Genomic DNA, 24,984 nt, shown 5'->3' on the forward strand with positions numbered 1-24,984 from the left:
TCTGGTATTCAGTTTACTTGCATTTTGAAATATGAAAATGAAGCAATGAAAGCTCAGTAAATAAAAAAAACATGATTAAAACGCATAGAAGAAAGATATTACACATGCAAAACTCAAGGGGGCTTATAAAATCATCCACCCAAAAGAAAGCTGTCATAGTCTGTCATAGTCAGAAGTAGTGCGACAGCCTTGTATGATGAAGCAGGGCTTTACTTTGCAAAGAAACGTACAAATTTGAAACTTGGAGATACAAGGTTTCTTCCCGACAGTGACGACATTTACACCCCCGTATTATGTTGGTGTGCCCATGGATTCTTGGCCCATGCTGAAAAAATGTTGAGAAACACTGTTACATACAGTAGAGTGGTGGAAAAGCTGAGGTTCCCAAGCTGTGGCCCAGGGTCCCCGCATGCGTTGGTGGGGAGGGGGTGTGTCCCTAGATCAGTGGTTCTCAACCTGTGGGTCGGGGTCCCCAAATTATTTGTGTGGGGGGTCCCCAGATGATTAACTTAATGTGAAACATTATTTTACTCACTGAACAGTAAACAAACCGAAACATAAAGTTTAAGTGTATAGACTCGAGGATATCTGCACGTTTCTAAAGTGACAATTTAAGGACTTTTTAAAGTGACAAATTAAAAATGTGTTAAATTGTCAAATATTACTATTAGAGGCAGAAATTGTGAAAATAGCAGATCTATGCTCACAACACCTCGCGTTGTGAGCATGTAGATCTGCTATTTTCACAATAGAACCGTGTTATTCAAAATGTAATGCCTCAACTCTTAGTGCTCGTCAGGGTGGGAGGGTCCCCAGTTAAAATATGATTATTTTGGGGGTCGCGGCCTGGAAAGGTTGAGAACCCCTGCCCTAGATGACAGTGAAGTGACAATTTAAATATAACACCTTTTAATAACTCACAATTTGCCCAATTGTCAAATAATATAAGAAAGAGGCCAATCTACAAGCTACACAAGCTCACAACGGATTGCGTTGCAAGCTTGTAGATCTGCTATTTTCACAATACTGCATCTGTGGAACCGAGTCACATTAAATGTAATGCCTCGCTTTGCGCTATAATGTCCTGTCTGGAACTGGAAATGCTGAGGTTCTCAATTGCCGGCTCTGAAAATAAATTTGATAACACCTGGAGTCCTTTTATGATGTTCAACCATAATACTCAAACTGTGTAGTGTGGCGCTTACCTGCTTTGACAGCCCTATTCACGACCCGCCCACTCAGCATCCCCCGGGTGCTGAAGACCCGTTTTGAAGGGTAAAATCCTACTATAAGCCTATAGAGTTAGCACAGAAATCGCAGATTTAATGCAATTTCCGAATAGTAAAGTATAAAATATGGCTAGCATGATCAAGAACACAAGATAGTAAACGGCACAAAGCATTATAATTTACTTTACCGTTAGAAATAACGATTTTTCCAGCTATTTCTGTTATAGTTTCCCCTTCTAAATTGAAGTCAGCACCCGGGGGATACTGAGAAACGGATTTAGGTGGGTGGGCCGTGAATAGGGCTTTGATTATTTACTCTACTTCCTTTTTACTTTCTTTCTTTTTCCTGTACTAATCTTTTATACTTAATTTTTGTTTTATTGAAAATTTGGTGTGCAACCATCCTGGGGATTGAGGGTGGGGGGATAGGGGATGGGTTTTATTCACTCTCATAATAATGTACATTGATTTCTACATGTGATGTATCCATCTATTTGAGATTGTCTACCCGCCACTGGGCTATGTCTTTTTGAAAATGTAATAAAAAGATTTGAAAAGAAAGAAATGTAATGCCTCAAGTGTCAAGTCCTACAATTCCAAGTGCAATATCATTATTGGTGGAGTCCCAGGGTCCCCAGTTAAAATATTTGTGGGGTCCGTGGCCTGAAAAGGTTGAGACAACATTGGCTCAGTGGAGGGTAATCATTGGCACACTGGCATACATGTGAGAGTGTCTTTTTGGTTTAAAAAAAAAAAGAAAAAAGTTAAAGGTGTATTCAATGATAATGAAAGTGGCCGGGGGTCATCTTTCCCTTACTGGCCTTACAGCGTGGAAATGTTTCGTTTTTTATAGATCTTTTACACCATTATAATGTTCTCGTTTTGATCATTAGACCCAATCACTGAATATCGCTAGGCCTACGTCTCCAGCTTCAGGATATGTATGATACTGATTTACTACGAGACTGTGGCATTTTATGAGTTCAGTAGTTTACAATCTAGGCATTTAGCAGACGTTCTTAATTCAGAGCGACTGTGGTTTTCAAAACCTTTATTTTGACCATCATAACTAAACATCATAACATAACTACGGCCATACTCTACCCTGATTGGTCGAGGACTGGCTGGCCACCTCTGAAAACTGAATCTATCTATGCTCGTAACACGAGCCATGGTGGAAGTCCTTATATGGTCAGCACACATTCTAGTGAGGAGAATGAATGGAAAATGTACCAATTATATTTTTATTTGAATGAAATACAATCACTGAATATACCTTTAAACATATATATACAGTAAGTCCCTCACATCTGTATGCATATTCTACTTGTATCCAAACTCTGAACTCTGACTGGTTATAAAGTCAGGGAGATTGGTGGAATCTTGCTAGTCTAACGATCATTACAATGTCCAGATGTGAATATTTCTAAAAAAGAAGCAGGGGAAAAGGTTGTTTTATTTACAGACAATCCAAATCTGTTGGACATATTTTGATGTGGTCATAATTAAACGTAATGTTAATATGGCACAGTGACTATCAAGAAACTAAAAACATGGCTCTTCACGTCAAAAAAGGTTGCTGACCCCTGATTAAAATGCAGAGTGCCTTAGTGAACCATGCAGGATCACAGGGAAACAACAATGAACCTCAGTCAACCTTTTCAGTCCGTAATACCCAAATAATCATATTTTAACTGAGGACCCCCTCACCCTGACCAGCACTAAGAGTTGAGGCATTACATATTGTATAACACGTTCTATTGTGAGCATGTAGATCGGCTATTTTCACTCTAATATTTGACAATTTGGCCAATGTTTAATTTGTCATTTTAGACTAGAGATATTAAAATGTTCTTAACTTGTCACTTTAGAAATGTGCAGATCCCCGCACTTAAACTTTATGTTGGTTTGTTTACTGTTGAGTGAGAATACAGTGTTGCTGCATATCATCTGGGGACCCCACAAAATAATTTGGGGACCCCCCTGGGGGTCCCGACCCACAGGATGAGAACCACTGGTCTAAAGCAGTGGTTCCAAAACCTTACAGCTGTTGTTTATTGCTGCTATGCAATGGTGAAGATGTTTTTACTTAAGAGACATGGGATGACTCTACAGGACCTGCGTGAAGTTGGCACCCCATATGATGAAAACATACCGGTATATAAAAATGGTGTCATTATTTATTGCTGAATTTCTGCTGAATTGTGCTGTACATTTTATAATTTGTGCTGGTATCATTTTTGAGATATTTCAAGTTATAGTTTTGCTGAGCCTTGAAATCATCAATTGTGTTTTTATATATATTTATAAATATTTATATGGTTATGAATTAGCAGATTTAGCAGCATTACAGGGGTGTGGCCAGCAGGGGGCGATGGAGATAATGGTAGAACATAGGAGCAGAACAGTGGTGTTATGTACAATAACTAAAAAGTGATGCCAGCACAAATTATAACATTTACGGCACAATTCAGCACAAATTCAGCACTAAAGAATGACCACATTTTTATATATTTTATCATCATATGGGGTGCCAACTTCACAGAGGTCTCTACAGGAGCCCAAAGGAAACAAGCCTTAGGCTGGACTCACACATATGCGTGAAACATCGTCTGAGAATGGCCACTGGGGGGCGCCGTACTAATGCATTGTCAATGCAAGGTTGTTTGGTTTTTTGTCGTTGCCGTGTCTCAAGCTAGCTAGGCTAGCTTGAGACACGGCAACGACAAAACACCAAACAACCTTCCATTGACAATGCATTGGACCTCCCCCTCCCCCCCTCTTTCTGACACGATAGCTGTCGCAAATGTGTGTGGCGCGCCTTAGGCTGGACTCACACATATGCGTGAAACATCTTCTCCGTATCGTCTGAGAATGGCCACTGGGGGCGCCGTACTAATGCATTGTCAATGGAAGGTTGTTTGGTTTTTTGTCGTTGCCGTGTCTCAAGCCCAACCAAATCCGCCCAAGGGGAAAGTGTGTCATTAGAGTGATATAGGGAATTAAACAAGGCATGGCCCGGCCTGACTAAATCTTAGTCCCTATACCCGGCCCGAAAACGTCAGGTCGGGTAGAGTTGGGTTTGTGAAGAATTTAAGAACTATCACAGAATAAAAGTAGTTAATATAAATAATAATAAAAAAATAATAATCATTGAACCCGACCGAGGCCTGGCCCTGCCCGACTAATTAGCATTAGCATTGCCCATATATGGAGATCTTTAGATCTGTCAGTCCTTGTCCCTTTATGCCCATGTATGGAGATCCCTGATGTGATGTCATTAGTATATGCCCATATATGGGCATGCTTTGCTGTGCCCATATGTCATTCTCCCTTTAATGCCCATACATGGAGATCCCTTATGTCATCAGTATAGCATATGCCCATATATGGGCATGCTGATATGCCCATATATGGAGATCTCTATCTGTCAGTTCTTTCCCCTTTTATGGCCATATATGGAGATCCCTGATGTCATCCGTATATGCCCATATATGGGCATGGTTAGGCTTCATACATTCATTATTATGATGATGATCGGCTCTTCCTTTCTTTTCTTCTTTCTTTCTTTTTTTGTGCCCTTCGACAGTGTGGTGCCTGACGCACAGTGCATTGTGTGTTTGCTGTGCCCATATATGGAGCTGACTGATTTGTTTACTGATGCCATGACGACACATTGAGGTTAGACAACACATTCCATATTTGGGCGACCCGGAACTCCATATAATGGTCGTGGTTGACTTAGGTTTCCATATATGGGGTTAGCAGCTGTGTCTGACATCATGCTGACACAATTGGCTTAGACAACATGCATCAAATTTGGGCGTGGCTGAAGTGGGAACTCCATATATGGTCATGGCTGAGTCAGCGTGACATCATCGGGAAGAGGCGGCTATAAAAGGACCTGCTGCAGTCACTGTCTGATGACACGTAGCTTTGGATCAGCAGCACAGCCATAGACAGACTCCTGAACTGAAACGTCACCTCAGCCTTTTCCTGTTGACTACATGTGCTTCGCTATACAAGACTTTTCTTATACTGTTGAGTTCTGATACTAACGCAACATAATGTCCGACTATCCGTTGATGTCAACGATCCGCTGGCTCTACAGGAGCGTCCTGCAGAGACTGGGCTGGTGGAGGAACTTCAAGCTGGTGTTCCTGGGCCTGGACAACACTGGGAAGACCACGCTGCTGCAGATGCTCAAGGACAACCGGCTGGGGCAGCAGGAGCCCACGGGCCAGCCCACGTCCGAGGAGCTCCGAGTCGCCGGCAGGGACTTCCAGACGTTCGACGTCGGCGGTCATGCGGCTGCGCGCAGGCTCTGGCAGGACTATGTCCTCGCCGTCGACGGAATCATCTTCCTGGTGGACTGCGCCGATCGCGAGCGGCTGGCCGAGGCCAAAGCCGAACTGGACAGCCTGCTAGCGATGGAGGCCGACATGCCAGTCCTCATCCTGGGGAATAAGATCGACCTGCCGGAGGCGCTCAGCGAGCACAGTCTCAGGGAGGCGCTGGGGCTGCGCACAGAGGCCTTGTACCTGAGGCCGGTGGCACTCTTCATGTGCAGCGTGGTGAAGAGACAGGGCTATGGAGAGGGCTTCATGTGGCTCATCCAGAATATCCACCATGAATAGGGTTGTTAGTAGGGATGGAACTCAAAACAAGGGTTACTAACTCTAACACATGTATTGAGTACCCGGCATCAATAAGCTTTGGGCTTATCAAGCTTGTTATCAAGCATAGCTGCCCACAACGTCATGTTTAAACAATCAAGACTAGCAAATAAGAAATGATTACAGTACTATTCATTCACTAGAAAATATTGTTCCTTCGAAACAATTGTGGGCTCGCTTCAAGCCAGAAAACAATGGCTTTAAAAGTACAAAATGTCAAGATCGCAGCCAGTGCTCTCGTTGATGTTACTGACGCAATCGGACGCTGCATGCATTATTTGAGGCATTTTGTTCCAAAAATGGGTTATGCAAAAGTTGACCCGCTGGTGGCGCTATAACAGGCCAATGTGAGAAGGGTGGCATCTGTTCCTTGACCTAGTGGGAAATTAGAGGATGACATTTTGATGAATTTTCACTCCTGTCCCGTCCCACTCCCGCAGAAAAAATCCTGTCCCATCCCAATCCTGGGCTAGAGTGGGGAAAAAAATCCCATCCTGTCCCACTCCTGTAAAATGACTCCTGGTCCCATCCCGCTCCTGGTCAAAATCACTCCCGTTCACATCCCGCTCCCGAAAAAAATAAAAAATAAAAAAATCGCGCAGATGTTTTTCTATTTTGATCCATATTATATTTGATATCATGTTTATTATTATATAATGTATCATTTTATAATGTTCGCAGTTCAAAGACTTCACTTTCCTGTGCAATTTATTTCTTCGATTTGATGAACTGGTGTGGGATGATTCCCGCTCCTGCCCACTCCTGTTGATTTTCATTCCTGTCCCGTCCCGATCCTGGCATTAATACAAATTTGACTCCTGTCCCACGGGAATCCCGCGGGACCCACGGGACCCACGGGAACGGGAATAAAATGTCATCCTCTAGTGGGAATGTGCTTGCAAGATTTCACGCACATCGCAGGCTGTGTTCATGATTTGAGGTGTTTTTGGCCACTTTATCGCTGCTTGCAGCTATATTTATTATTATTATTTTATAATTTTTTTGTGTGCACTTCATCGCATGTTAGATAAAGGTCCTTAGAATGTGTGTAGAATGTATCATGCAAATTGCAAAAAGATCCCAGAATAAAAACGGTTTTATGCATTTCACAAACTGCTCAAAATGATATAGCGCCCCCCTTTGGCCAATTGGGGTAAGATTGGTTTTAGTGATATTTGGACTAACACTCTACATCTTTGCCAAATACCATGAACATGCTACTTTGCATGTATGATTTATAGGCAGAAGAATAATTTGCATAAAACTGCAATATTCATTGAATTATTAAAAAAGCATGTTTCAATTAAAAAAAAAATCCAATCTGACAGATCTTTAGAAATTGGTCCAAAGTTCATGTAAAAAAAGTTTTGTGCACGTGACGCGAAGATTCCAGAATAAAAGCGGGTTTAAGCTTTTACAAACTGCTCAAAATGGTGGAAAATCTAAGGGCTTACTTAACAAAGACACAGATGTCTTCCGCTTGAGTCAAAGCACGCGTGTAAGCAAGTTGCATGTCTTCAAACAAAACGAGTCATGACTTATGCCCGTTTGAAGTTTGAATTTTCAAACGCTTTGTATAGCGCCCCCCTTTGGCCAATTGGAATAAGATTGGTTTCAGTGATATTTTGACTAACCCTCTACATCTTTGCCAAATGCCATGAACGTGTAACTTTGCATGTATGATTTAGAGGCAAAAGAATAATTTGCATAAAACTGCAATATTTAGTGAATTATTAAAAAATAATGTTTCACTTTAAACAAAATCTGGTTGATCGTATTGGTCCAAAGTTCATGTGAAAAAAGTTTTGTGCGCGTAACGCAAAAATCCCAGGAGGAGATAGATTTTTACTGTTTTTCATATAATTCAAAATTCTGGGGGATCTAAAGGTCAGAGGTTAAAAGTCAGAGCGTAAAAGTTGTTCGGCATGAGGAGACGCATATGTGTATACAGGTTTCATGGCTGTACCTCAAACAGAGCATGAGCTCTACCTGTTCAAAGTTCGCACTTTCGAAGGCTTCCTACAGCGCCACCATTTGGCCGATTGCTGTCAAAATTAATAGCACACGTCGCCACAGTAAGCTGAACACATTGATGTTTTTATTTTCATTTTCTGTCTAAGTATGTAGGAGTAGAAAGGTGCCAACGTTTTGAGGAGAACTTGATATGCCTAGTATATAAATATTGACAATCTAGAGTGTGCTCGCCTTTCAGGCGAGCCCACAATAATGGCAATATCTAAAGTGTGCTCGCCTTTCAGGCGAGCCCACAATAATGACAATATCTAAAGTGTGCTCGCCTCACAGGCGAGCCCACTATAAAGCCTACCATGTCACTTTTCATGATGTGGCCTCAGTCAGTCAAGCTGGATGTGCACTACAGTACATGCCTGGTTAAAAAGTCACTTGAGGAATGAGCTGCGATTGGGTGGCCCGTCTGCTGGGGGTCGGCTCCCAGGGGGCCCTCGGCACAGTCCCCTCGACTATTAATCAAGCAGTGTGTTTGTGTGTGTGTGTGTGTGTGTGTGTGTGTGTGTGTGTGTGTGTGTGTGTGTGTGTGTGTGTGTGTGTGTGTGCGTGCGTGCGTGCGTGCGTGCGTGCGTGTGCGTGTGCGTGTGTGTGCGTGCGTGTGTGGAGTAGACACTTGGAAGCCTTGAGTATATTGTCACTGTTGGGCAGAAACCTCGTATGTCCAGGTTTTTTGGTAAATTAAAGCTCTAGTTCATCATACAAAAGTGTCGCACAAAACTAGTGAAAATAGCAGATCTACAAGCACACAACGCCTTGCGGTTGCGAGGCGAGTCTAAATCATTTTTTAAATGATAAATATAAAATGAATGGTTATGGACATACAAGGTTTCCACCCGACAACGACTATATACAGAAATGCAGTAGTGCTTTAGTGGGAAAGTAGTCTGACTATTGCTGGCTTGTGGAGGAGAAAAGCCAACCTGCTAGCTAAATACTGTGCATATTCTATGTGAAACACACACAAACGTGTGCATACATGTTTTTTGGAGATCAGCCATAACACTACATGTGCAGGAATATGTGGTATCAGTTTGTTCTGATTTGAGAAAAATACTGCAAGATTAGAGGTTTGCACCCACAATCAGACAGCACAGTGGATCTTATGGAGTTGTAACTTGATGTAACGGTTGTTATCAATGAATGAAAGAGTTTTACATTCGGGGAGGATGGGAAGGGAGTTACTGTGTGGTACATTCTCAAGCTCAAATGTTTTTATTACTCAATTACACATTACTCATGTTCGTGCACACAAAAACAGACACACACACGCACGCACGCACGCACACGCACACGCACACGCACACACACACACACACACACACACACACACACACACACACACACACACACACAGAAGGTGGCGGAGTAGCGATCCTTCAATCAGATAACTGAGACGAAACCTCTAATTATGCCTGGGATGAGTGAGCGAGACTGGAACCATTGCCACTTTACAGTTCTGCACTCTGTGCAGCACAATAGAGCCTAAACGAATTGTTTTGGCATTCTCAGACAGATATGTGTCTCCACCACAAGGGCATTTAGTCAGCCACCAAACTGGTTTAAACGGTTATGCAGTTCGCATAATGCTTCCTCCTGGCACGTAACACGGAGCCAAGTGACAAACAACCTCCCTGTGATTTGCATTCTCACGACTGATGTTGCCCGGCATTCGTTTTTCTTAAGAGAAGTCACGCATAATATAGGGTTGCACATGTTGCTGTTTTTATGTTGAAGGAAATGTCCTTTTGAAGATGAGAAACTGGAGCAATGTGAACTGAGGACACCTTTGTTGCTGACAGGGACGTGCTGGGCCCCTGATTCAGCCCGGGAAAAAGAGTTGGAGAGGCCCTCATTGCGCGCTATAGAGCTGCTGCTACTCAAAGATTTGCCATTTCAGATCATGACAAGTGACAAGCCAGTGGGCCAGTTACATTAGTTATATTTTGTCGTTGTCGGGTGGAAACCTTGTATGTCCAAAACCGTTTGTTTTGTATTTATCATTTTAAAAATGATTTAAAGCCATACTGTGTAAGTTGCCCAACTAGTGGTCATTAGCCCTATAGCAAACCGCGGTCGCGTCCGCGTCTTTCGTCCGTTTTTCGTACCTTCAGACCCCCGCGTCTGCCTCCACCTCGCTGAGATCTATCTTTTAAGGGGTCCCTTGTTCCTGTGCGTTCAGTAATTCCAGAGATACGGACTCCTTCACCCTGCCTGGTAGGCGAAATTACCTAGAGAAGGGATGGTACAAACGGGCGACAACAAATATGGCTGCCATAGCGAGTATTAGCGACCCCACTTCAAGATGCGCTGTGATTGGCCGGCAGTTGTATAACCCTCGCTGTGATTGGCCGGTAGTGTGATGACGCAATTTTGGCGCGAGATCCGGTCCACGGCAAGGATCTCAGTTTACATATAGAGAAGGCTTTACAGGCTGAAATTCACGGCGCGGATCTTCTAAAACTTTTGTGATTTAATAGTTAGGAGAATTTTAAGATTTGTTTTATAAAAAAAGTTACATAGTACAACTTTAAACTAGTGAAAACAGCCGATCTACAAGCACACAACGCCTCGCACTTGTATTTATCATTTTAAAAATGATTTAAACTAGTGAAAACAGCCGATCTACAAGCACACAACGCCTCGCACCGCGAGGCGTTGTGTGCTTGTAGATCAGCTGTTTTCACTACTTTTGTGCGACAGCCTTGTATGATGAAGCAGAGCTTTGCTTTGCGAAGAAATGTACAAATTTGAAACTTGGAGATACAAGGTTTCTGCACGACAGTGACGATTTACTTTGTTGGCCGCCCAGCCCCCAAAATGGAACGAAGGCCGACATTTTATTTTATTTATTTTTCCTAATGGCCGGCCTGGACCGGGCGGGAATGAACCGGCCGTTCGGGAGTTGTCCCGCTTTTCCCAATGGCCAGCACGTCCCTGGTTGCTGATGAACTTGGGTTAATCGCGTACCCTCCTGAAAGAGCAATCATCTAAAGGCTGCTGTACTGGACCTGAAAATCCTCCTCACTTCATTAACCTGAATGTAATGGAAGTTCTAAGACGGGGGTTAATGTTTGATTCAGTGGTAAAATGTATTCATACAAGCATGAAATAACTTATTGGGGGCTTAAGCCCACATCATTAAAATATGAATGTGTTTTCAATATATTAAGAAATGAACTGGGCCCTCCGAGAGGTCAGAGCTGAGACTTTTAGTTTTTTTACATAAGTCATTATAATATTCTAAGTGCGAGTGGTTTTGGTCTGTTGCACTCAAATTGCTTATTGGGGTGAGAGGTGGGATTTCTACTGAATATAAATGTGAGGTTTGGGAATTCTCCTGTTGAGTTTCAACTTCTGTGGTCCAGATGAGATAAGATGATTATATAAAATGGTCCCATCATTCAGCACAACGGAGCAGCCAAAAACAGGTGGATGACATCGAGGGTTATTAGCAGCACCGATTAGGCCCGCATGCCCTGCCAAAACACACACAAACATACAAATGCACACATGCAACCGCCGTAAGTACGTATGTACAGTTTGTATTGTGTAGTGTACAGTCTGTACCACACACACACACACACACACACACACACACACACACACACACACACACACACACACACACACACACACACACACACACACACACACATACTGGTTTTTATGATTTGTGGGGACCCACATTTGATGATTTTAATCATCACATGTGGGTACCACCCTTTCTAAATGTTATACAGCTATGAAAAGAATCAGGTATAACAACTATGGCTGTGTTAGCTTATACACGACTTCAAATATCAGAATTGATGAAGTTATTCCCCATGACGTGACTGTGTATACAGATTTTGGTCCCCACAAAACATATAAAGCTACTGAGCACACACACACCCACACCATGACCAAAAAACGTGAGTTATGGGCCAATGCTAAAAACTTCACAGGCACATCAGAGCAGCTCCTGTGTTGGTTTTTAACAGTTTCCCTCATGGGGACCTGATTTTTGGTCCCCATACCGTACCTGGTCCCCATGACGTGACTGTGTATACAGATTTTGGTCCCCACAAACATACAAAAACCAGTGCACACACACACACACACACACACACACACACACACACACACACACACACACACACACACACACACACACACACACACACACACACACACAGACACAGACACAGACAATAGCCATGCCGTGAGAGAGTGCAGCACTCTTCTCTGGCTTTAGCTGCCGTTGAAACGGAAATAGCTCTCTTCATAGGGGTAGCCACACAAACGGCAGTAAAGGTTTCGCCACACCTGCTTACACATGCACCACCCATCATGGTAAGATAGTGGCCTTCAGTTCAAGGGAGGAGACATTTTAACCACCATTTTTAGAAGAATTCTGTCGTACTATAAAACCCCTGCAAAACTCTTCAACGCTCTACAGCAAGGGTCTTCAACAGGGGGTCCGGGAGACCGGGACCCCTAGGGGGTCCTCAGAGTTTGAGTGATATATAGGCCTATATATATATTTTATATTAACCACTTGAACCCTAGAGTCCATATTCTGAGAACTTTTGCCAAAAATATTGTTGAGCATTGTGAGCTTGTAGATCTTCTATTTTTGGCAAAGAGCTTTGGTGTATTGGGGAAAGGGAGCAGAAGTACAGAGTGAAAGGTCAAGTTTATAAGTATTGACAGTTCACATGGTTAAATATCTGAAAACACAATTTGACATGAATCCAACATACACTCACTGATAATTGTGCTGTCAAACGATGAAACTACATGTATATGGAATCTATGAACAGGTTGCGGGGGTCCCTGCTTCATCTATTTCTCAACTAAGGGGTCCTTGGCCTGAAAACTTTGAAGACCCCTACTCCACTGCTTCACTAATGACCAAGCTGGTGGACGTCTAATAGGATTTTTAGCTATGAATTGGCTGTTTTCCACGGTGCCTCTAAAAAAAGCATACAAGTCCTATAGGCAGCTTCCCCTGTCTGTGGGGGTAAGAGCCACACAACATCTGGACTGAATTATGCTCCTCTCTCCGTCTTCTTGATGCAGGGTAAATCTCTCCTATCCATCTTCTAGCTCTGACATGTGCAGTGCGTATAGACCGCACCATCAAGCACACACATGTTCTGTACCCCCCACTCCATGTCCAATCCATGTCACTGGCATACTGTAGTAGTAGGGGTCCCTGTGGACCACACACATGCAGGGGCGTCACACCAAACTCTGGGCCCTGGGTACAAGGATTCACTGCGGGCCCCCCGTGAATGTTAACAATTGAAAAATAGCAGATATACAAGCTCACAGCGCGGCACCGAGTGCCGCGCTGCGAGCTTGTAGATCTGCTATTTTTTGAAAAATCGCGAAAATGTGTGCCAAGAAACCTATGTTTCCATGTCAGTGATGCTCAAACCTTTTCATGTGAAGGACCCCCCATCTCAAAATATTTAGTTCCAGGGACCCCCCAGAAGCAAAATTTGAGTTACAAATGTTCACTTAAAAAAATACATATATTCAAAGATTTGCGCACATTTTCACAACTTTTCAAAAATAGCAGATCTACAAGTGAGCTTGTATATCTGCTATTTTTCAATAGTTTAAGTTACTAGGGCTAGGGCCCCTCCACCTTGGGCCCTGGTAACTCAGTCCCACTTTCCTACCCCTTGTGACGCCCCTACACACATGCCTGGGCCATGCATCATCATGCTCTATGATCCCGTGGCATCGAGCCACTGTTCAATAGTAGTCACGGTTGACAGAGGACAGAAACAGGATGATATTGACACCTCTCAGCTCCAGATATGACCACAAATGGATGTGGTGACTTAGTGAAGGATTTTGTTTAAAAAAAAAGAAAAAAAATGATTAGGCATATTGGGTGTAATGTGTGACATTGGAAGTGTGGAAGTATTCCAAAGCACAACAGAACATAATGTGATTTTACAAATTATGTTTTCTTCTCTTTCTTTCTTTTCTTATTTTAAATCATGAAATAATTTGTGTAACTGCAAAAAGTCTTCATTTGAACGAATGTTACGTTTTACGGGTCCATTTTAGTCGGGGGGCCTTAGGGAGATAGAATGGTAATTTTGTGCTAATCAGTCTAAAAGCGCCAAATTTTGCACAGATGTAGCCCAGGGCATGCTCTAATGATTTAGCTAGGGCGCCCGAGTCGGCGACCCCGAGAGGGTTGCCACAGCGGCCAAATCAAGTTGGGCTCCCATCGACTTTCTATACAGGAGGAAAATACCCAGAAAAAACTTTTTTTTTTCTAGGTATTTAAGTAGGATGTGAGGGGTCTAACTAGGGGTTTGTCATGATTCTGAATCCATTGCAAGCATTTGTTTTGCACAAAAACATTCCTTGGGCTATAAATGGCCCCAGAAAACGATGGTTTAGTGATGAAAAAAAACCCTAAGGCCTCCGACTATTTTATGTGTTCCATTGACACAAGATTTTACATATCGTCGTTGTCGGGTGGAAACCTTGTATGTCCAAAACCGTTCGTTTTGTACTTAGCATTTGTGCGCTTGTAGATCTGCTATTTTCACTAGTTTTGTACAACAGTCTTAAATGATGAGGCAAGGCTTCAATTTTACAAAAAAACGTGCAAATTTGAAACTTGGAGATACAAGGTTTCTGCCCGACAGTGACTATACACAAGTACCTGGGAGCCAAGCAATGCAGCTGAGCGTTCTACCATCACTAGGCCTACTGTTTATTTATGTCTTTACAGGATGGCAAGCAGGCCATTACCCATTGTATGTTTCCCCCATCGACTCAGCCATTAGAGAAAGCAGAGGAAATGCAGGCGGAACACTTGCGGTGAGATTTGATTCTTGGGCTTGGCACAGCTAGTTTTTACTGTTTACCACGAAGCCATCGTCAGACACACGCGTCACTGTTCAAATTTTCTTTCTGTTTTCCCCACACGTGTCGCTTCCTTGGAGGACGACAGGAGTAGTGAATGTTTGTAAACATCGGAGTCGGAGTCACCGTCTCACTATGTGTTATCTTTAAACCCGGGAGCAGATAACGTTGGAGCACGTCAGCTGGTTCAGGGTAAGCACTTCAAAGGTCCCACTGTACCTTCCCCAGCCTGTAGCAATGCAGGCCCCCAAACTATTTAATCAGGAGCCTATTCTCTCGGCCTGGAATTGTGATACGGTCTGAAAGCAGATATTGGAGTGTGTGCGTGTGTGTGTGCGTGTGTGTGCAGGGGCGCCGCGTCACAAACGGGGGAAAAGTGGGACTGAGTTACTAGGGCCCAAGGTGGAGGGGCCTGTCTTTAGCTATTGAAAAATAGCAGATATACAAGCTCACAGCGCAGCACCGAGTGACGCACTGCGAGCTTGTAGATCAGCTATTTTTGAAAAGTCATGAAAATGTGCGCAAATCTTTGAATATATGTACTTTTTAAGCGAACGTTTGTAACTAAAAATTTGCTTTTGGCCGTTCTGGGGGGTCCCTGGAACTAAATATTTTGAGATTGGGGTCCGTTGCCAAATATACATATAATTTTCACTTCCAACACAGAGTCAAAATCAACAAAGGGTCAAACTCGTTTTTCTGCTATACCACCAAAATGTGGAAAGCCTTAACGAAGGCCATAAAGGAGTGTGGATCACTAGCATCCTTTAAAATTGCCCTGAAAAAACACTTACAGGCAGCAGCCGTTCGCAACTGGTAAAAAAATTAACCTAGCCCAACCCTATACCCTCCCCTGCCCCTTCTTTGTATATACTGTTTGTTTAGACTTACTGTTTTGTTTTTTGTTTTTCTTTACATATCTACTGCATAGTACTGTGTTCTATTTGTCTGTCATTCAATGTTATATGAGATACTTCAATGGTTTCCAGTGGAAATAAGCTTAGTCTTTTCATGGATCTCCTTTTAGTAGACCTTGTACCAGTGAACTGTACCGTCATGAAACTGTACCTTTTCCTATGCAAACTTCTAATAAAGTCTTCAATCAATCAATCAATTTTGGGGGCCCTTCACAATAAAACGTTTGAACACCACTGACTTAGAAACAGGTTTTTCAATCAACCTTAGAAGGATTTGAAATCATGATTTTCATCAGATCTACTTGTATATCTGCTATTTTTCAATGGTTAAAGCACAAAATGTGAGTGAATCCTTGTACCCAGGGCCCAGAATTTGGTGCGACACCCCAGTGTGTGTGTGTGTGTGCGTGCGACGTGTGTGTGTGTGTGTGTGTGTGTGTGTGTGTGTGTGTGTGTGCGTGCGTGCGTGTGTGAGCATGTGCGCGAATGAAAAGCGTGTTTGTTTGGGCGACCTCTCTCTTTCTTCCATTGTCCCTGCTCAGTGACACTGGCAAGAATACTAGGGGCTTGTGGAAGCCTTCTCTTCCAAGAGGTATAATTCTGTGGTCAGGCTGTTGAATGTGTCCACTTTCTTTGGTTCGGGTTTTCCTTCTCATATGAAAACTTCCTTTAGGTTCCTCCCAGGCACGTGCACACATAGACGTCAAAGGGGGCTTGAGCCCTTGGTGAAAGAAATGCAAATGCCCTCTTTCCATGCCATACCTGAAGGCATCATTTAAGAGAATGGACCCTATTCACGTCCCGCCCACTCAGCAACTTCCTGGCGCTGACGTCACGCTTTGAAGGGGAAACCCCTCTAAAAGCCCATAGAAGTTAACACAGAAATCGCAGATTTAATGCAATTTACGAATAGTAAAGTATAAAATACGGCAAGCATGATCAAGAACACAAGATAGTAAAAGGCACAAAACATTATAATTTATTTTACCGTTCAAAATAATGATTTGTTGGCTTTAAGTCCAGCGATTTCTGTGTTAGTTTACCCTTCAAAGCTGACGTCAGCACCAGGAAGTTGCTGAGGAATTTGCTGAGTGGGCGGGCCGTGAATAGGGTCTATTGCCTTTTCCAAACTCTCCTGAACATGAATGCAGCATCTTATGTTGAAAGAATAGCCCTCTCTGTGTAGAAATCCATGCCGTTACGCCACATCTCCAGTATTGACTTGATAATGTTTAGTTTAGCGTGGTATCAAGCACCGAAAATAGCCGACCTCCACACTCCAAGCTCCAAGCTCACAACGCGTCGCGCTGAGCTTGGAATTCTGCTATTTCTGATATTATCACCAAAAGGCCCTTTTAGAAATTTCAGCCCCTGCCTCTATAACATTCTCTACACGTCCCTGGTTCCTCCTATGCTAGCACTACTGAGCCATGGTGGTGCGTTGACCTCAGTTTGGTTAAGCCATATTCAATAATAGAAAAACGAGACCATTATTACCCAATTAGATCAAGCATCTACATTTACATTCAATTCCCCACAAACCTTATTTTCTGATAATAAGCAGGAACAGACGGTCTGACAGAGACCAGAGCTCACATCAGTCATTTTTATCTTGTCCTTGGGCTCTGCAGGCATCTATCAGTTGGTCTACTACTGTACACCACTGTGTATTTATGGCCATGTCCAGTTTTTTGATATATCATTCCCTTCTGGGTTATCCACTGCAGAAGAAGAAGAAGAAGAAGAGGAGGCCAGAATGATTATAGGCTAGTCTTTATTTCACGGATGACATCATGATTGTAGATCATGGAATCCTATGGCTTTGGAAGTCCTCTCTACACAGCGCCGTAAATCGCACAGTAGCCGTAGCGTGCGAGCCCACATTCCTTGCTAAATGTTTGGATTTGATGCAGAGCAAAAATATTAAGGTCAGCAAAGGGTTAGAAGCAAGCGAGCGCGCGTACGTACGCACACATGCTGTGTGGGCAGGGGCGTACACCAAATTCTGGGCCCTGGGTACAAGGATTCACTGCGGGCCCCCCATGAATGTTAACTATTGAAAAATACCAGATATACAAGCTCACAGCGCGGCACCGAGTGCCGCGCTGCGAGCTTGTATATCTGCTATTTTTGAAAAATCGTGAAAATGTGTGCAAGAAACCTATGTCAAGGACCCCTAAGATGATATGTATTAAATGGCCACGGACCCCAATCTCAAAATATTTAGTTCCAAGGACCCCCAGAAGCAAGATTTTAGTTAGAAATGTTCGCTTAAAAAATACATATATTCAAAGATTTTCACAACTTTTCAAAAATAGCAGATCTACAAGCTCGCACCGCGCTGTGAGCTTGTATATCTGCTATTTTTCAATAAATAAAGTTATTAGGGCCCCTCCACCTTGGGCCCCAGTAACTCAGTCCCACTTTCCTACACCTTCTGACCCCCCTGTGTGTGGGTAAAGTAGAGTGACTTGAGCAGGCTACTCTACAAACAGGCCATAATCTGCCAGTTTTACGGGTGGTCCTATTACTTTGAATTACACCTGTCAGATAGCCTATCATTTAAAAGAGTTGATTGCTCACTACTGTGGACTGGAGCTGAGATCAGAGATTGTTGTTGTTAAATGTACCTGACGTCACTCACTGCTGCTTCATTCCTGTGAGTGGCTGTTGTTGTTTTTGTGTGTTACTTCACTTTGTCTTTACTCCGAGTTTATTTGACTATGTATCGTATCGTATAGAACGTGGTTCTCAACCTTTTCTGGCCGTGACCCCCAAAATATTCATATTTGAACTGGGGACCCCCCACCGTGACGAGCACTTGGAATTGTAGGAGTTGACATTACATTTAGTTTGACCCCATCTATTCCATTGTGAAAATAGCAGATCTACATGTTGCGAGGCGTTGTGAGCATGTAGATCGGCTATTTTCACAATTTCTGCCTCTAATATTTTACAATTTGACCAATGTTTGACCAGAGGTACTAAAAAGGTCTTTAAAGTCCTTAAATTGTCACTTTAGAAATGTTCAGATAACCTGTATACACTTATACTGTATGTTGGTCTGTTTACTTTTGAGTGAGAAAACAATGTTAACATTTAGCTTAACATCTGGGGACCCCCCCAAAATAATTTGGGGACCCCTCTGGCGGGTCCCGACCCACAGGTTGAGAACCACTGGTATAGCATACATGGAATACAATTCTGCAAGACTGAAATGTGCCGATGTTTCCGTTTGAGATTGGCACATTTCACCCAGGTTTTTTCATCCCACTCACTTCACTTTGTCTGCTGACCTCACTCAGCAATGAAATAAACAGAAAATATATAAAAATACAAATAAAACAATTCACAGGAGGCAAGCAGTGATCACCCCATGATGTGCATTTAGTTTCAAACGCACTACATTGCAGGTGCTTTTTGAGAGTGAAAAAATAAGAAGACCCGTGTGACCCAGGAAATGCCCCAGGAAATGCCAATCTCAACGGGAAACAACGTTAAATATATGAACTTTAAGTTTGGAATACAAGTCTTCTGTCATTCTTATAGACATCTTTGATGAACATAGCGTTTCTTTTTTCTTTTCTTTTTTTCCAATCATGTTGAAATTACAGAAGGGTTAGTCTATCGGATGCTTTCTGCCCATGTTGTGTCTGGGTCTCAACGCTGCATGGTGCACCTGAACACTTATCTTCTCCTGCATCTTTAGCCTCCAGGGGTTTGGTGGGGGGGGGGGGGGGGGGGGGGGGGCTGATCTTACACTGACAGCACAGTGTGCTGTCGTCGTGAATCACCCAGTTAACTCTCCTACTGCCAGATTATTTATTTATTTATTGGGTCTGGCGCCATCAAAAAGCGGCTTACCTTTGCGACGTTATAGTAGATAGACAGACAGACATTTATTTTTATTTTTTTATTTTTTTTGGTTGTGCAATAGTGCACTTTGGTCTGCCAGGCAGCAGAGGGCGGCCTCATGCAAGAATGAATGTGAATTGTCCTGCTATGTGTTGCCGTACATTCAGAGCAGTCACTGGCTACAGAGCCTCCGGGCCAGAGGAAATCAACAAGGAAGTGAATTGTTCTCCGTTGATCTAACGCATAATGGATTTTTTACACCATCACAGCGGAAAATGTGTTTACAGTAAACGGCCGCGCGACCCCTCATCAGCTTACAGTCATCAGACGAACGAACCGAACGAGCGCCGTATTGGCATCGAGGTTCTGTAAAAAATGGGGCGAGCGTTATCGTTCAAAGCGTGGGGAGAGTTAATATGAACAAACCTCTTGCATTTCAGTTCATTATGCATTTTCCCCCCACAAATCCTATTACACAGAACGTAAGTTTTACAACAACCGAACCGGCAATCGTGGTCAAATTGTTTGTTTTAGTGGAGAACCAAAATGTTTTCCACTCAACAGAATCCATCTGAGGGTCATTTCTCCCTTCCCGAGCATTTTCCCAACCTGGGGGCTTTCTCCTCGACAGTTTACACAGAGTCAAAAAGCATTGAGAAACAATCAGGGCAGAAATAAACAGGGGGGGGGGGGGGGGGGCTGCGTGGCTTGCTTTGAAGGGCACCACAGAGACAAGACCAGAGAGGTTTTATTTACATTTTACATGGTAGGCATTTAGCGGATGTTCTTGTAAAGAGCACCTCGCCATGGACGCTGAAACATGAGCCTCAGTGTGGAGACTATAAGTGAGGAGACGATGGATTAGAACCATGGGGCCCCAAACAAAAATTCTGTGGTCATCTAAAGAAACCAGTAAAGATTTATTGCAGACAATGGTGTCCATTTGAACCACAATGCGCTGCAGTAAATGTCCCTTTTGGGACAGACCGACAGCAGGCATCAGGTGGGGATTCAGCGCAACAGCTGTTCTCACCTTCTAGCTCTCTAACACAGGGGGGTCTTCAATGTTTTCAGGCCAAGGAACCCTTAGTTGAGAGAGATGAAGCAGGGTGCCCCACAACCTTCTCATAGATTCCATTGTTTCATTGTTTTGACAGCACGAACAGTGTATTTTGGATTCATGTCAATTTGTGTTTTCAGATATTTAACCACTTGAACCGTCTTAATGAATACATAATAAACCAGTAAGACTCCCTAATCGGGAGATAAGCGACCGTCAGGTCGCAGCGTGATTTTAGGGCAAAATGTGTAGGAGCAGTGTCCAAAAATGTGGTTCAAAAAATCGGCCTGATGGTGGCGCTATATGGGACATCCATATTGATGAGATGAGTGTAGACATACTGTGTACCGATTTGCGTGATTTTAGGGCAAGATCTGTAGGAGCAGTGTCCAAAAATGTCTTTGAAAAAATCGGCCTGATGGTGGCGCTATATGGGACAGATCCATGTTGATGACATGATCTATATCTATCTATCTAGGTCGTCCTCAGACGAGCCCTCCATCGTTGTTTCCAGTCATCTCGGTTCCCCATACATCTGGCCAGCTCATTGGTGTTCTGTGTCCCTACGTCTTCCTTGAGTATGTCCACGTATGTTTTTGTGGGACGTCCTCGCGACCGGTGCCCATGTGTTGGCTCCCACAGTACCAATTTGCTGGCTGGAAGCTCCTGGTGTCTTTGGCAGTGTCCTGCTAGTCTCATTCTTCTGGTGGCAATTTTCTCGCTTACCTTTGGTATTCCCTCATACAGGCTCCTGTTGGTAACATGTGCACTCCTGTTGATGTTGAGTACTGCACGCAACATTCTAGTGTAGCACCCGTCTAGAGACTTCTGCAGGGTTGGCTTCAGGGTCCAGCATTCACTGCCATAGAGGAGAACAGACTCCACCGTTGCAAAGAAGAAGCTAAGTTTGATTTGGCGGGGGAGGTTAGAGTTCCATACACTGTTCATGCCGTTCAGGGCCCTCCACGCGAGTGCCTTCCTTACTTTAAGGTCTTTCTCAGTTGAGTCGACCCATGCGCCCAGGTACTTGAAGTCCTTGACTTCCTTCAACACAGCTCCTTCTGTTGTTGTCAGAGGTGAGTGATCAGGTAGGTTATAGGTGATAACCTCAGTTTTCTTAGCATTTAGCCTGAGACCAACTTTGGCACACTCTATCTCCACCCTGTTCAGGAGTTCTTGTGCTTGTTCCATGCTGTCGGAGAGCAGGCTGATGTCGTCCGCATAGTCCAGGTCTGTCAGAACTACTGCGGGATGCCGCCTTGACCTCCTTGGTGTTAGCGTGAAGCCAAGCTCTTGTTCTCGTCCCCCTATGGCTTTCCTGAGCGCGTAATCTAGAACTATGATGAAGAGGTAGGGGGCTAGGGTGTCTCCTTGCATTACACCAGCTCGGATGTCAAACACCTCACTGCTGCCATCCGGGGTCACCACTTTGGCCCTTGTTTTTGCGTACATGGTCTCGATAGCCCGGAGAATGTTGGGAGGGACATTGTAGGCCTCAAGGATCTTCACCATCTTGCTTCTGTGGATAGAATCAAAAGCTTTTTTGAAGTCAATGAAGCACAGTACAGCTGCTAGGTTGTCCTTTTTCACCTCCTCTATTAATCTCCTTAATGCCAGGATCTGTGCTACGGTTGTTCTCTCCTCTCGAAAACCATTTTGGTTCTCTCTCAGGTGAGGGTTCGGGTTCGGGTTGACATGAGTGTAGACATAGTGTGTACCGATTTGTGTGATTTTAGGGCAAAATCTATAGGAGCAGGGTCCAAAAATGTGTTTTGCAAGAATCGGCCTCATGGTGGCGCTAGAAGAGGGCCATGTGAGAAATGAGGGGTGGGGTCTCCGCGTTGCCTTGGCGGACGAATTGGTACCGGCCCCGGCTCTCCCGGACGCTCCGAGCCTGAGTTACGGCATTTTATGTGAGCTGCAGTGGAGGGGGTCCTCCACTGGGGGCGCCACCACTTTGGCATCCGTTCTGGAGCACCAGGAGTCGGTGGTCCCCGGGAATTCCCCGTGAGCAGCCCCGTTGGGGTGGTCATTTGGTCATTTTTGCACATTTGGTCATTTTTTACATCTGGGGGTCCCCCAGGGACCTGGAGGTCCCTGGAGCTCTGGGGGTCCTTGGAGGTTGTAGTTTGGCAGGCAAGGAGTGTGTGTGCAAAATTTGGCATGGATCGGGGCAACGGTTGCGGAGATATGAGCAGGGCAATAGTGTGACGTGTGAGATGTGACAGACAGACTGACGGACGGACGGACGGACGGACGGACGGACGGACTGACTGACTGACTGACTGACTCACAGTTTGTGGAGGTTTTGATAGTAAGTGCGACCTGACGGTCGCAACTAAACTTGACCTCACTATGTACTTATAGCCTGCTCCTTTTCCCCTCTACATCGAACCTCTTTGCCGAAGATAACCGATCTACAAGCTCACAACGCCTTGCAGCACGAGGCGTTGTGAGCTTGTAGATGTGCTATTTTTGGCTAAAGTTCTCAGAATATGGACGCTAGGGTTCAAGTGGTTATTATAAAAAAGGAGAAAAAAAAACGTTTCTATCATACAAAGATTTGGAGGACCCCCTGTAGTAACTCTGAGGACCCCCTAGGGGTCCCGGACCCCCTGTTGAAGACCCCTGCTCTAACAAATCTACTTCCCACTGATATAAACAGTTTTCCTTTTTTTATTACTATCTTAAAAATTCCCACATGCCGCATATGGCGGCCGGGGTCGTTCTTGTGCAGGCACGCCTGTCACTTCACATGCCTTCTGACTGTCTTGTTTGGCTGGAAGTGTTTTTGAGCAGCGAGCTCGTATAGCTACACACACCCATGCGATAATGTACCGTGCTGCCTTTGCCCTATACTTACCCTGCTAACCACACAGCTCTGCCCTGCAGTTATGGCTGAGAAGATGGCCCTGTCACAGGCTTTCACACAACAGACACACACACAGCACACTGATGGGGCTGGTATGTTACGGGGATTACATAGAGCTCCTCATTGGCTGGTGCATCTGCTTTTGTTTGTAACGCATAGTTCAACTCCGCTGCCGTCATTTCACTGGATCGCTGCCGGGGGAACCGTGCTATCAGGGACGTGCTGGGCCCCTGATTCAGCCCGGGAAAAAGAGTTGGAGAGGCCCTCATTGCGCGCTATAGAGAAAGATCTCTCTCTAGTCTATAGCGCTGCTGCTACTCAAAGATTTGCCATTTCAGATCATGACAAGTGACAAGCCAGTGGGCCAATTACATGATTTATATTTCGTCGTTGTCGGGTGGAAACCTTGTATGTCCAAAACCGTTTGTTTAGTATTTATCATTTAAAAAAATGAAAAACAGCCGATCTACAAGCGAGGTGTTGTGTGCTTGTAGATCTGCTGTTTTCACTACTTTTGTGCGACGGCCTTGTATGATGAAGCAGGGCTTTGCTTTGCGAAAAAATGCACAAATTTGAAACTTGGAGATACAAGGTTTCTGCCCGACAGTGACGATTTACTTTATTGGCCGCCCAGTCCCCAAAATGGAACGAAGGCCAACATTTGTTTTTTTTCCTAATGGCCGGCCTGGACCGGCCGGGAATGAACCGGCCGTTCGGGAGTTGTCCCGCTTTTTCCAATGGCCAGCACGTCCCTGCGTGCTATATTGTAAACATGTTTGACTGTGTTGCCATTTTGTTTGATTTATCTTCTTCTTTTTTAAATGACACATTTATGTCCCATAAATATTTTTGCACACAAATGCCCCGATTGTGTCGAAAAAGGTCAGCTGAGCTCAGGTTGACGGCAACAAAACACTGACGTGTAAAGTCATCCCCAAATCTGTGACGCCCTTCACCAGCGGGGCCTGGGGGGAGGCTGGCGAAGAGTGCTTTCCACACACAGGCGTGTGGGTGTGAGAACTGGGAAGGTGATAGGACTCTCTGCTCTTTTGAATACCTATTCTCCTTTGCCTCGATCAACAGCCTGGGCGCAGTCGCATACCTGCCTTCCCTCAGCGGACTGTCACACTGTCAGGATCAGTGTGAGGTGCCGCCGTGATGGTCTTTGTGCGCTGGTGTCTGACTGAGGCTCCCAGTGACTGCATCACTCCCAAAGGATGCGTGTGTGTGTGTGTGTGTGTGTGTGTGTGTGTGTGTGTGTGTGTGTGTGTGCGTGTGTGCGTGCGTGCGTGCGTGCGTGTGTGTGCATGTGAGGTTTGTAAATACATTCCATCCAGGTGCATTTCAAGAACACCTCTTCAATAGCTGGTCACGCACATAATTGCATCTTCACACGTCAAATAAACAAGGACAATGCAGTGTATTTGGTTTGTAGCCTGAATCAAACTTGGCACTATGCGATTTTGTG

General features: G+C 44.3%; 1 protein-coding gene and 1 long non-coding RNA gene across 2 annotated transcripts in view; both read left to right on the forward strand.

Annotated features, from left to right (window-relative positions):
• LOC308303313 overlaps positions 1-24,984 on the forward strand; it is a 468,570-nt gene that overhangs the window by 64,390 nt on the left and 379,196 nt on the right. The window lies entirely within an intron of this gene.
• Positions 5,297-5,866, forward strand: LOC308303830 (small COPII coat GTPase SAR1B-like; the record flags this gene model as incomplete). The annotated part of the gene is made up of 1 exon (XM_080748329.1): positions 5,297-5,866. The coding sequence occupies one exon, from the start codon at positions 5,297-5,299 to the stop codon at positions 5,864-5,866; it is 570 nt and encodes a 189-aa protein (XP_080604455.1).

The sequence above is a fragment of the Nannobrachium achirus genome (assembly GCF_963921795.1).
Source record: "Nannobrachium achirus genome assembly, chromosome: 18".
Taxonomy (NCBI): Eukaryota; Metazoa; Chordata; class Actinopteri; order Myctophiformes; family Myctophidae; genus Nannobrachium; species Nannobrachium achirus.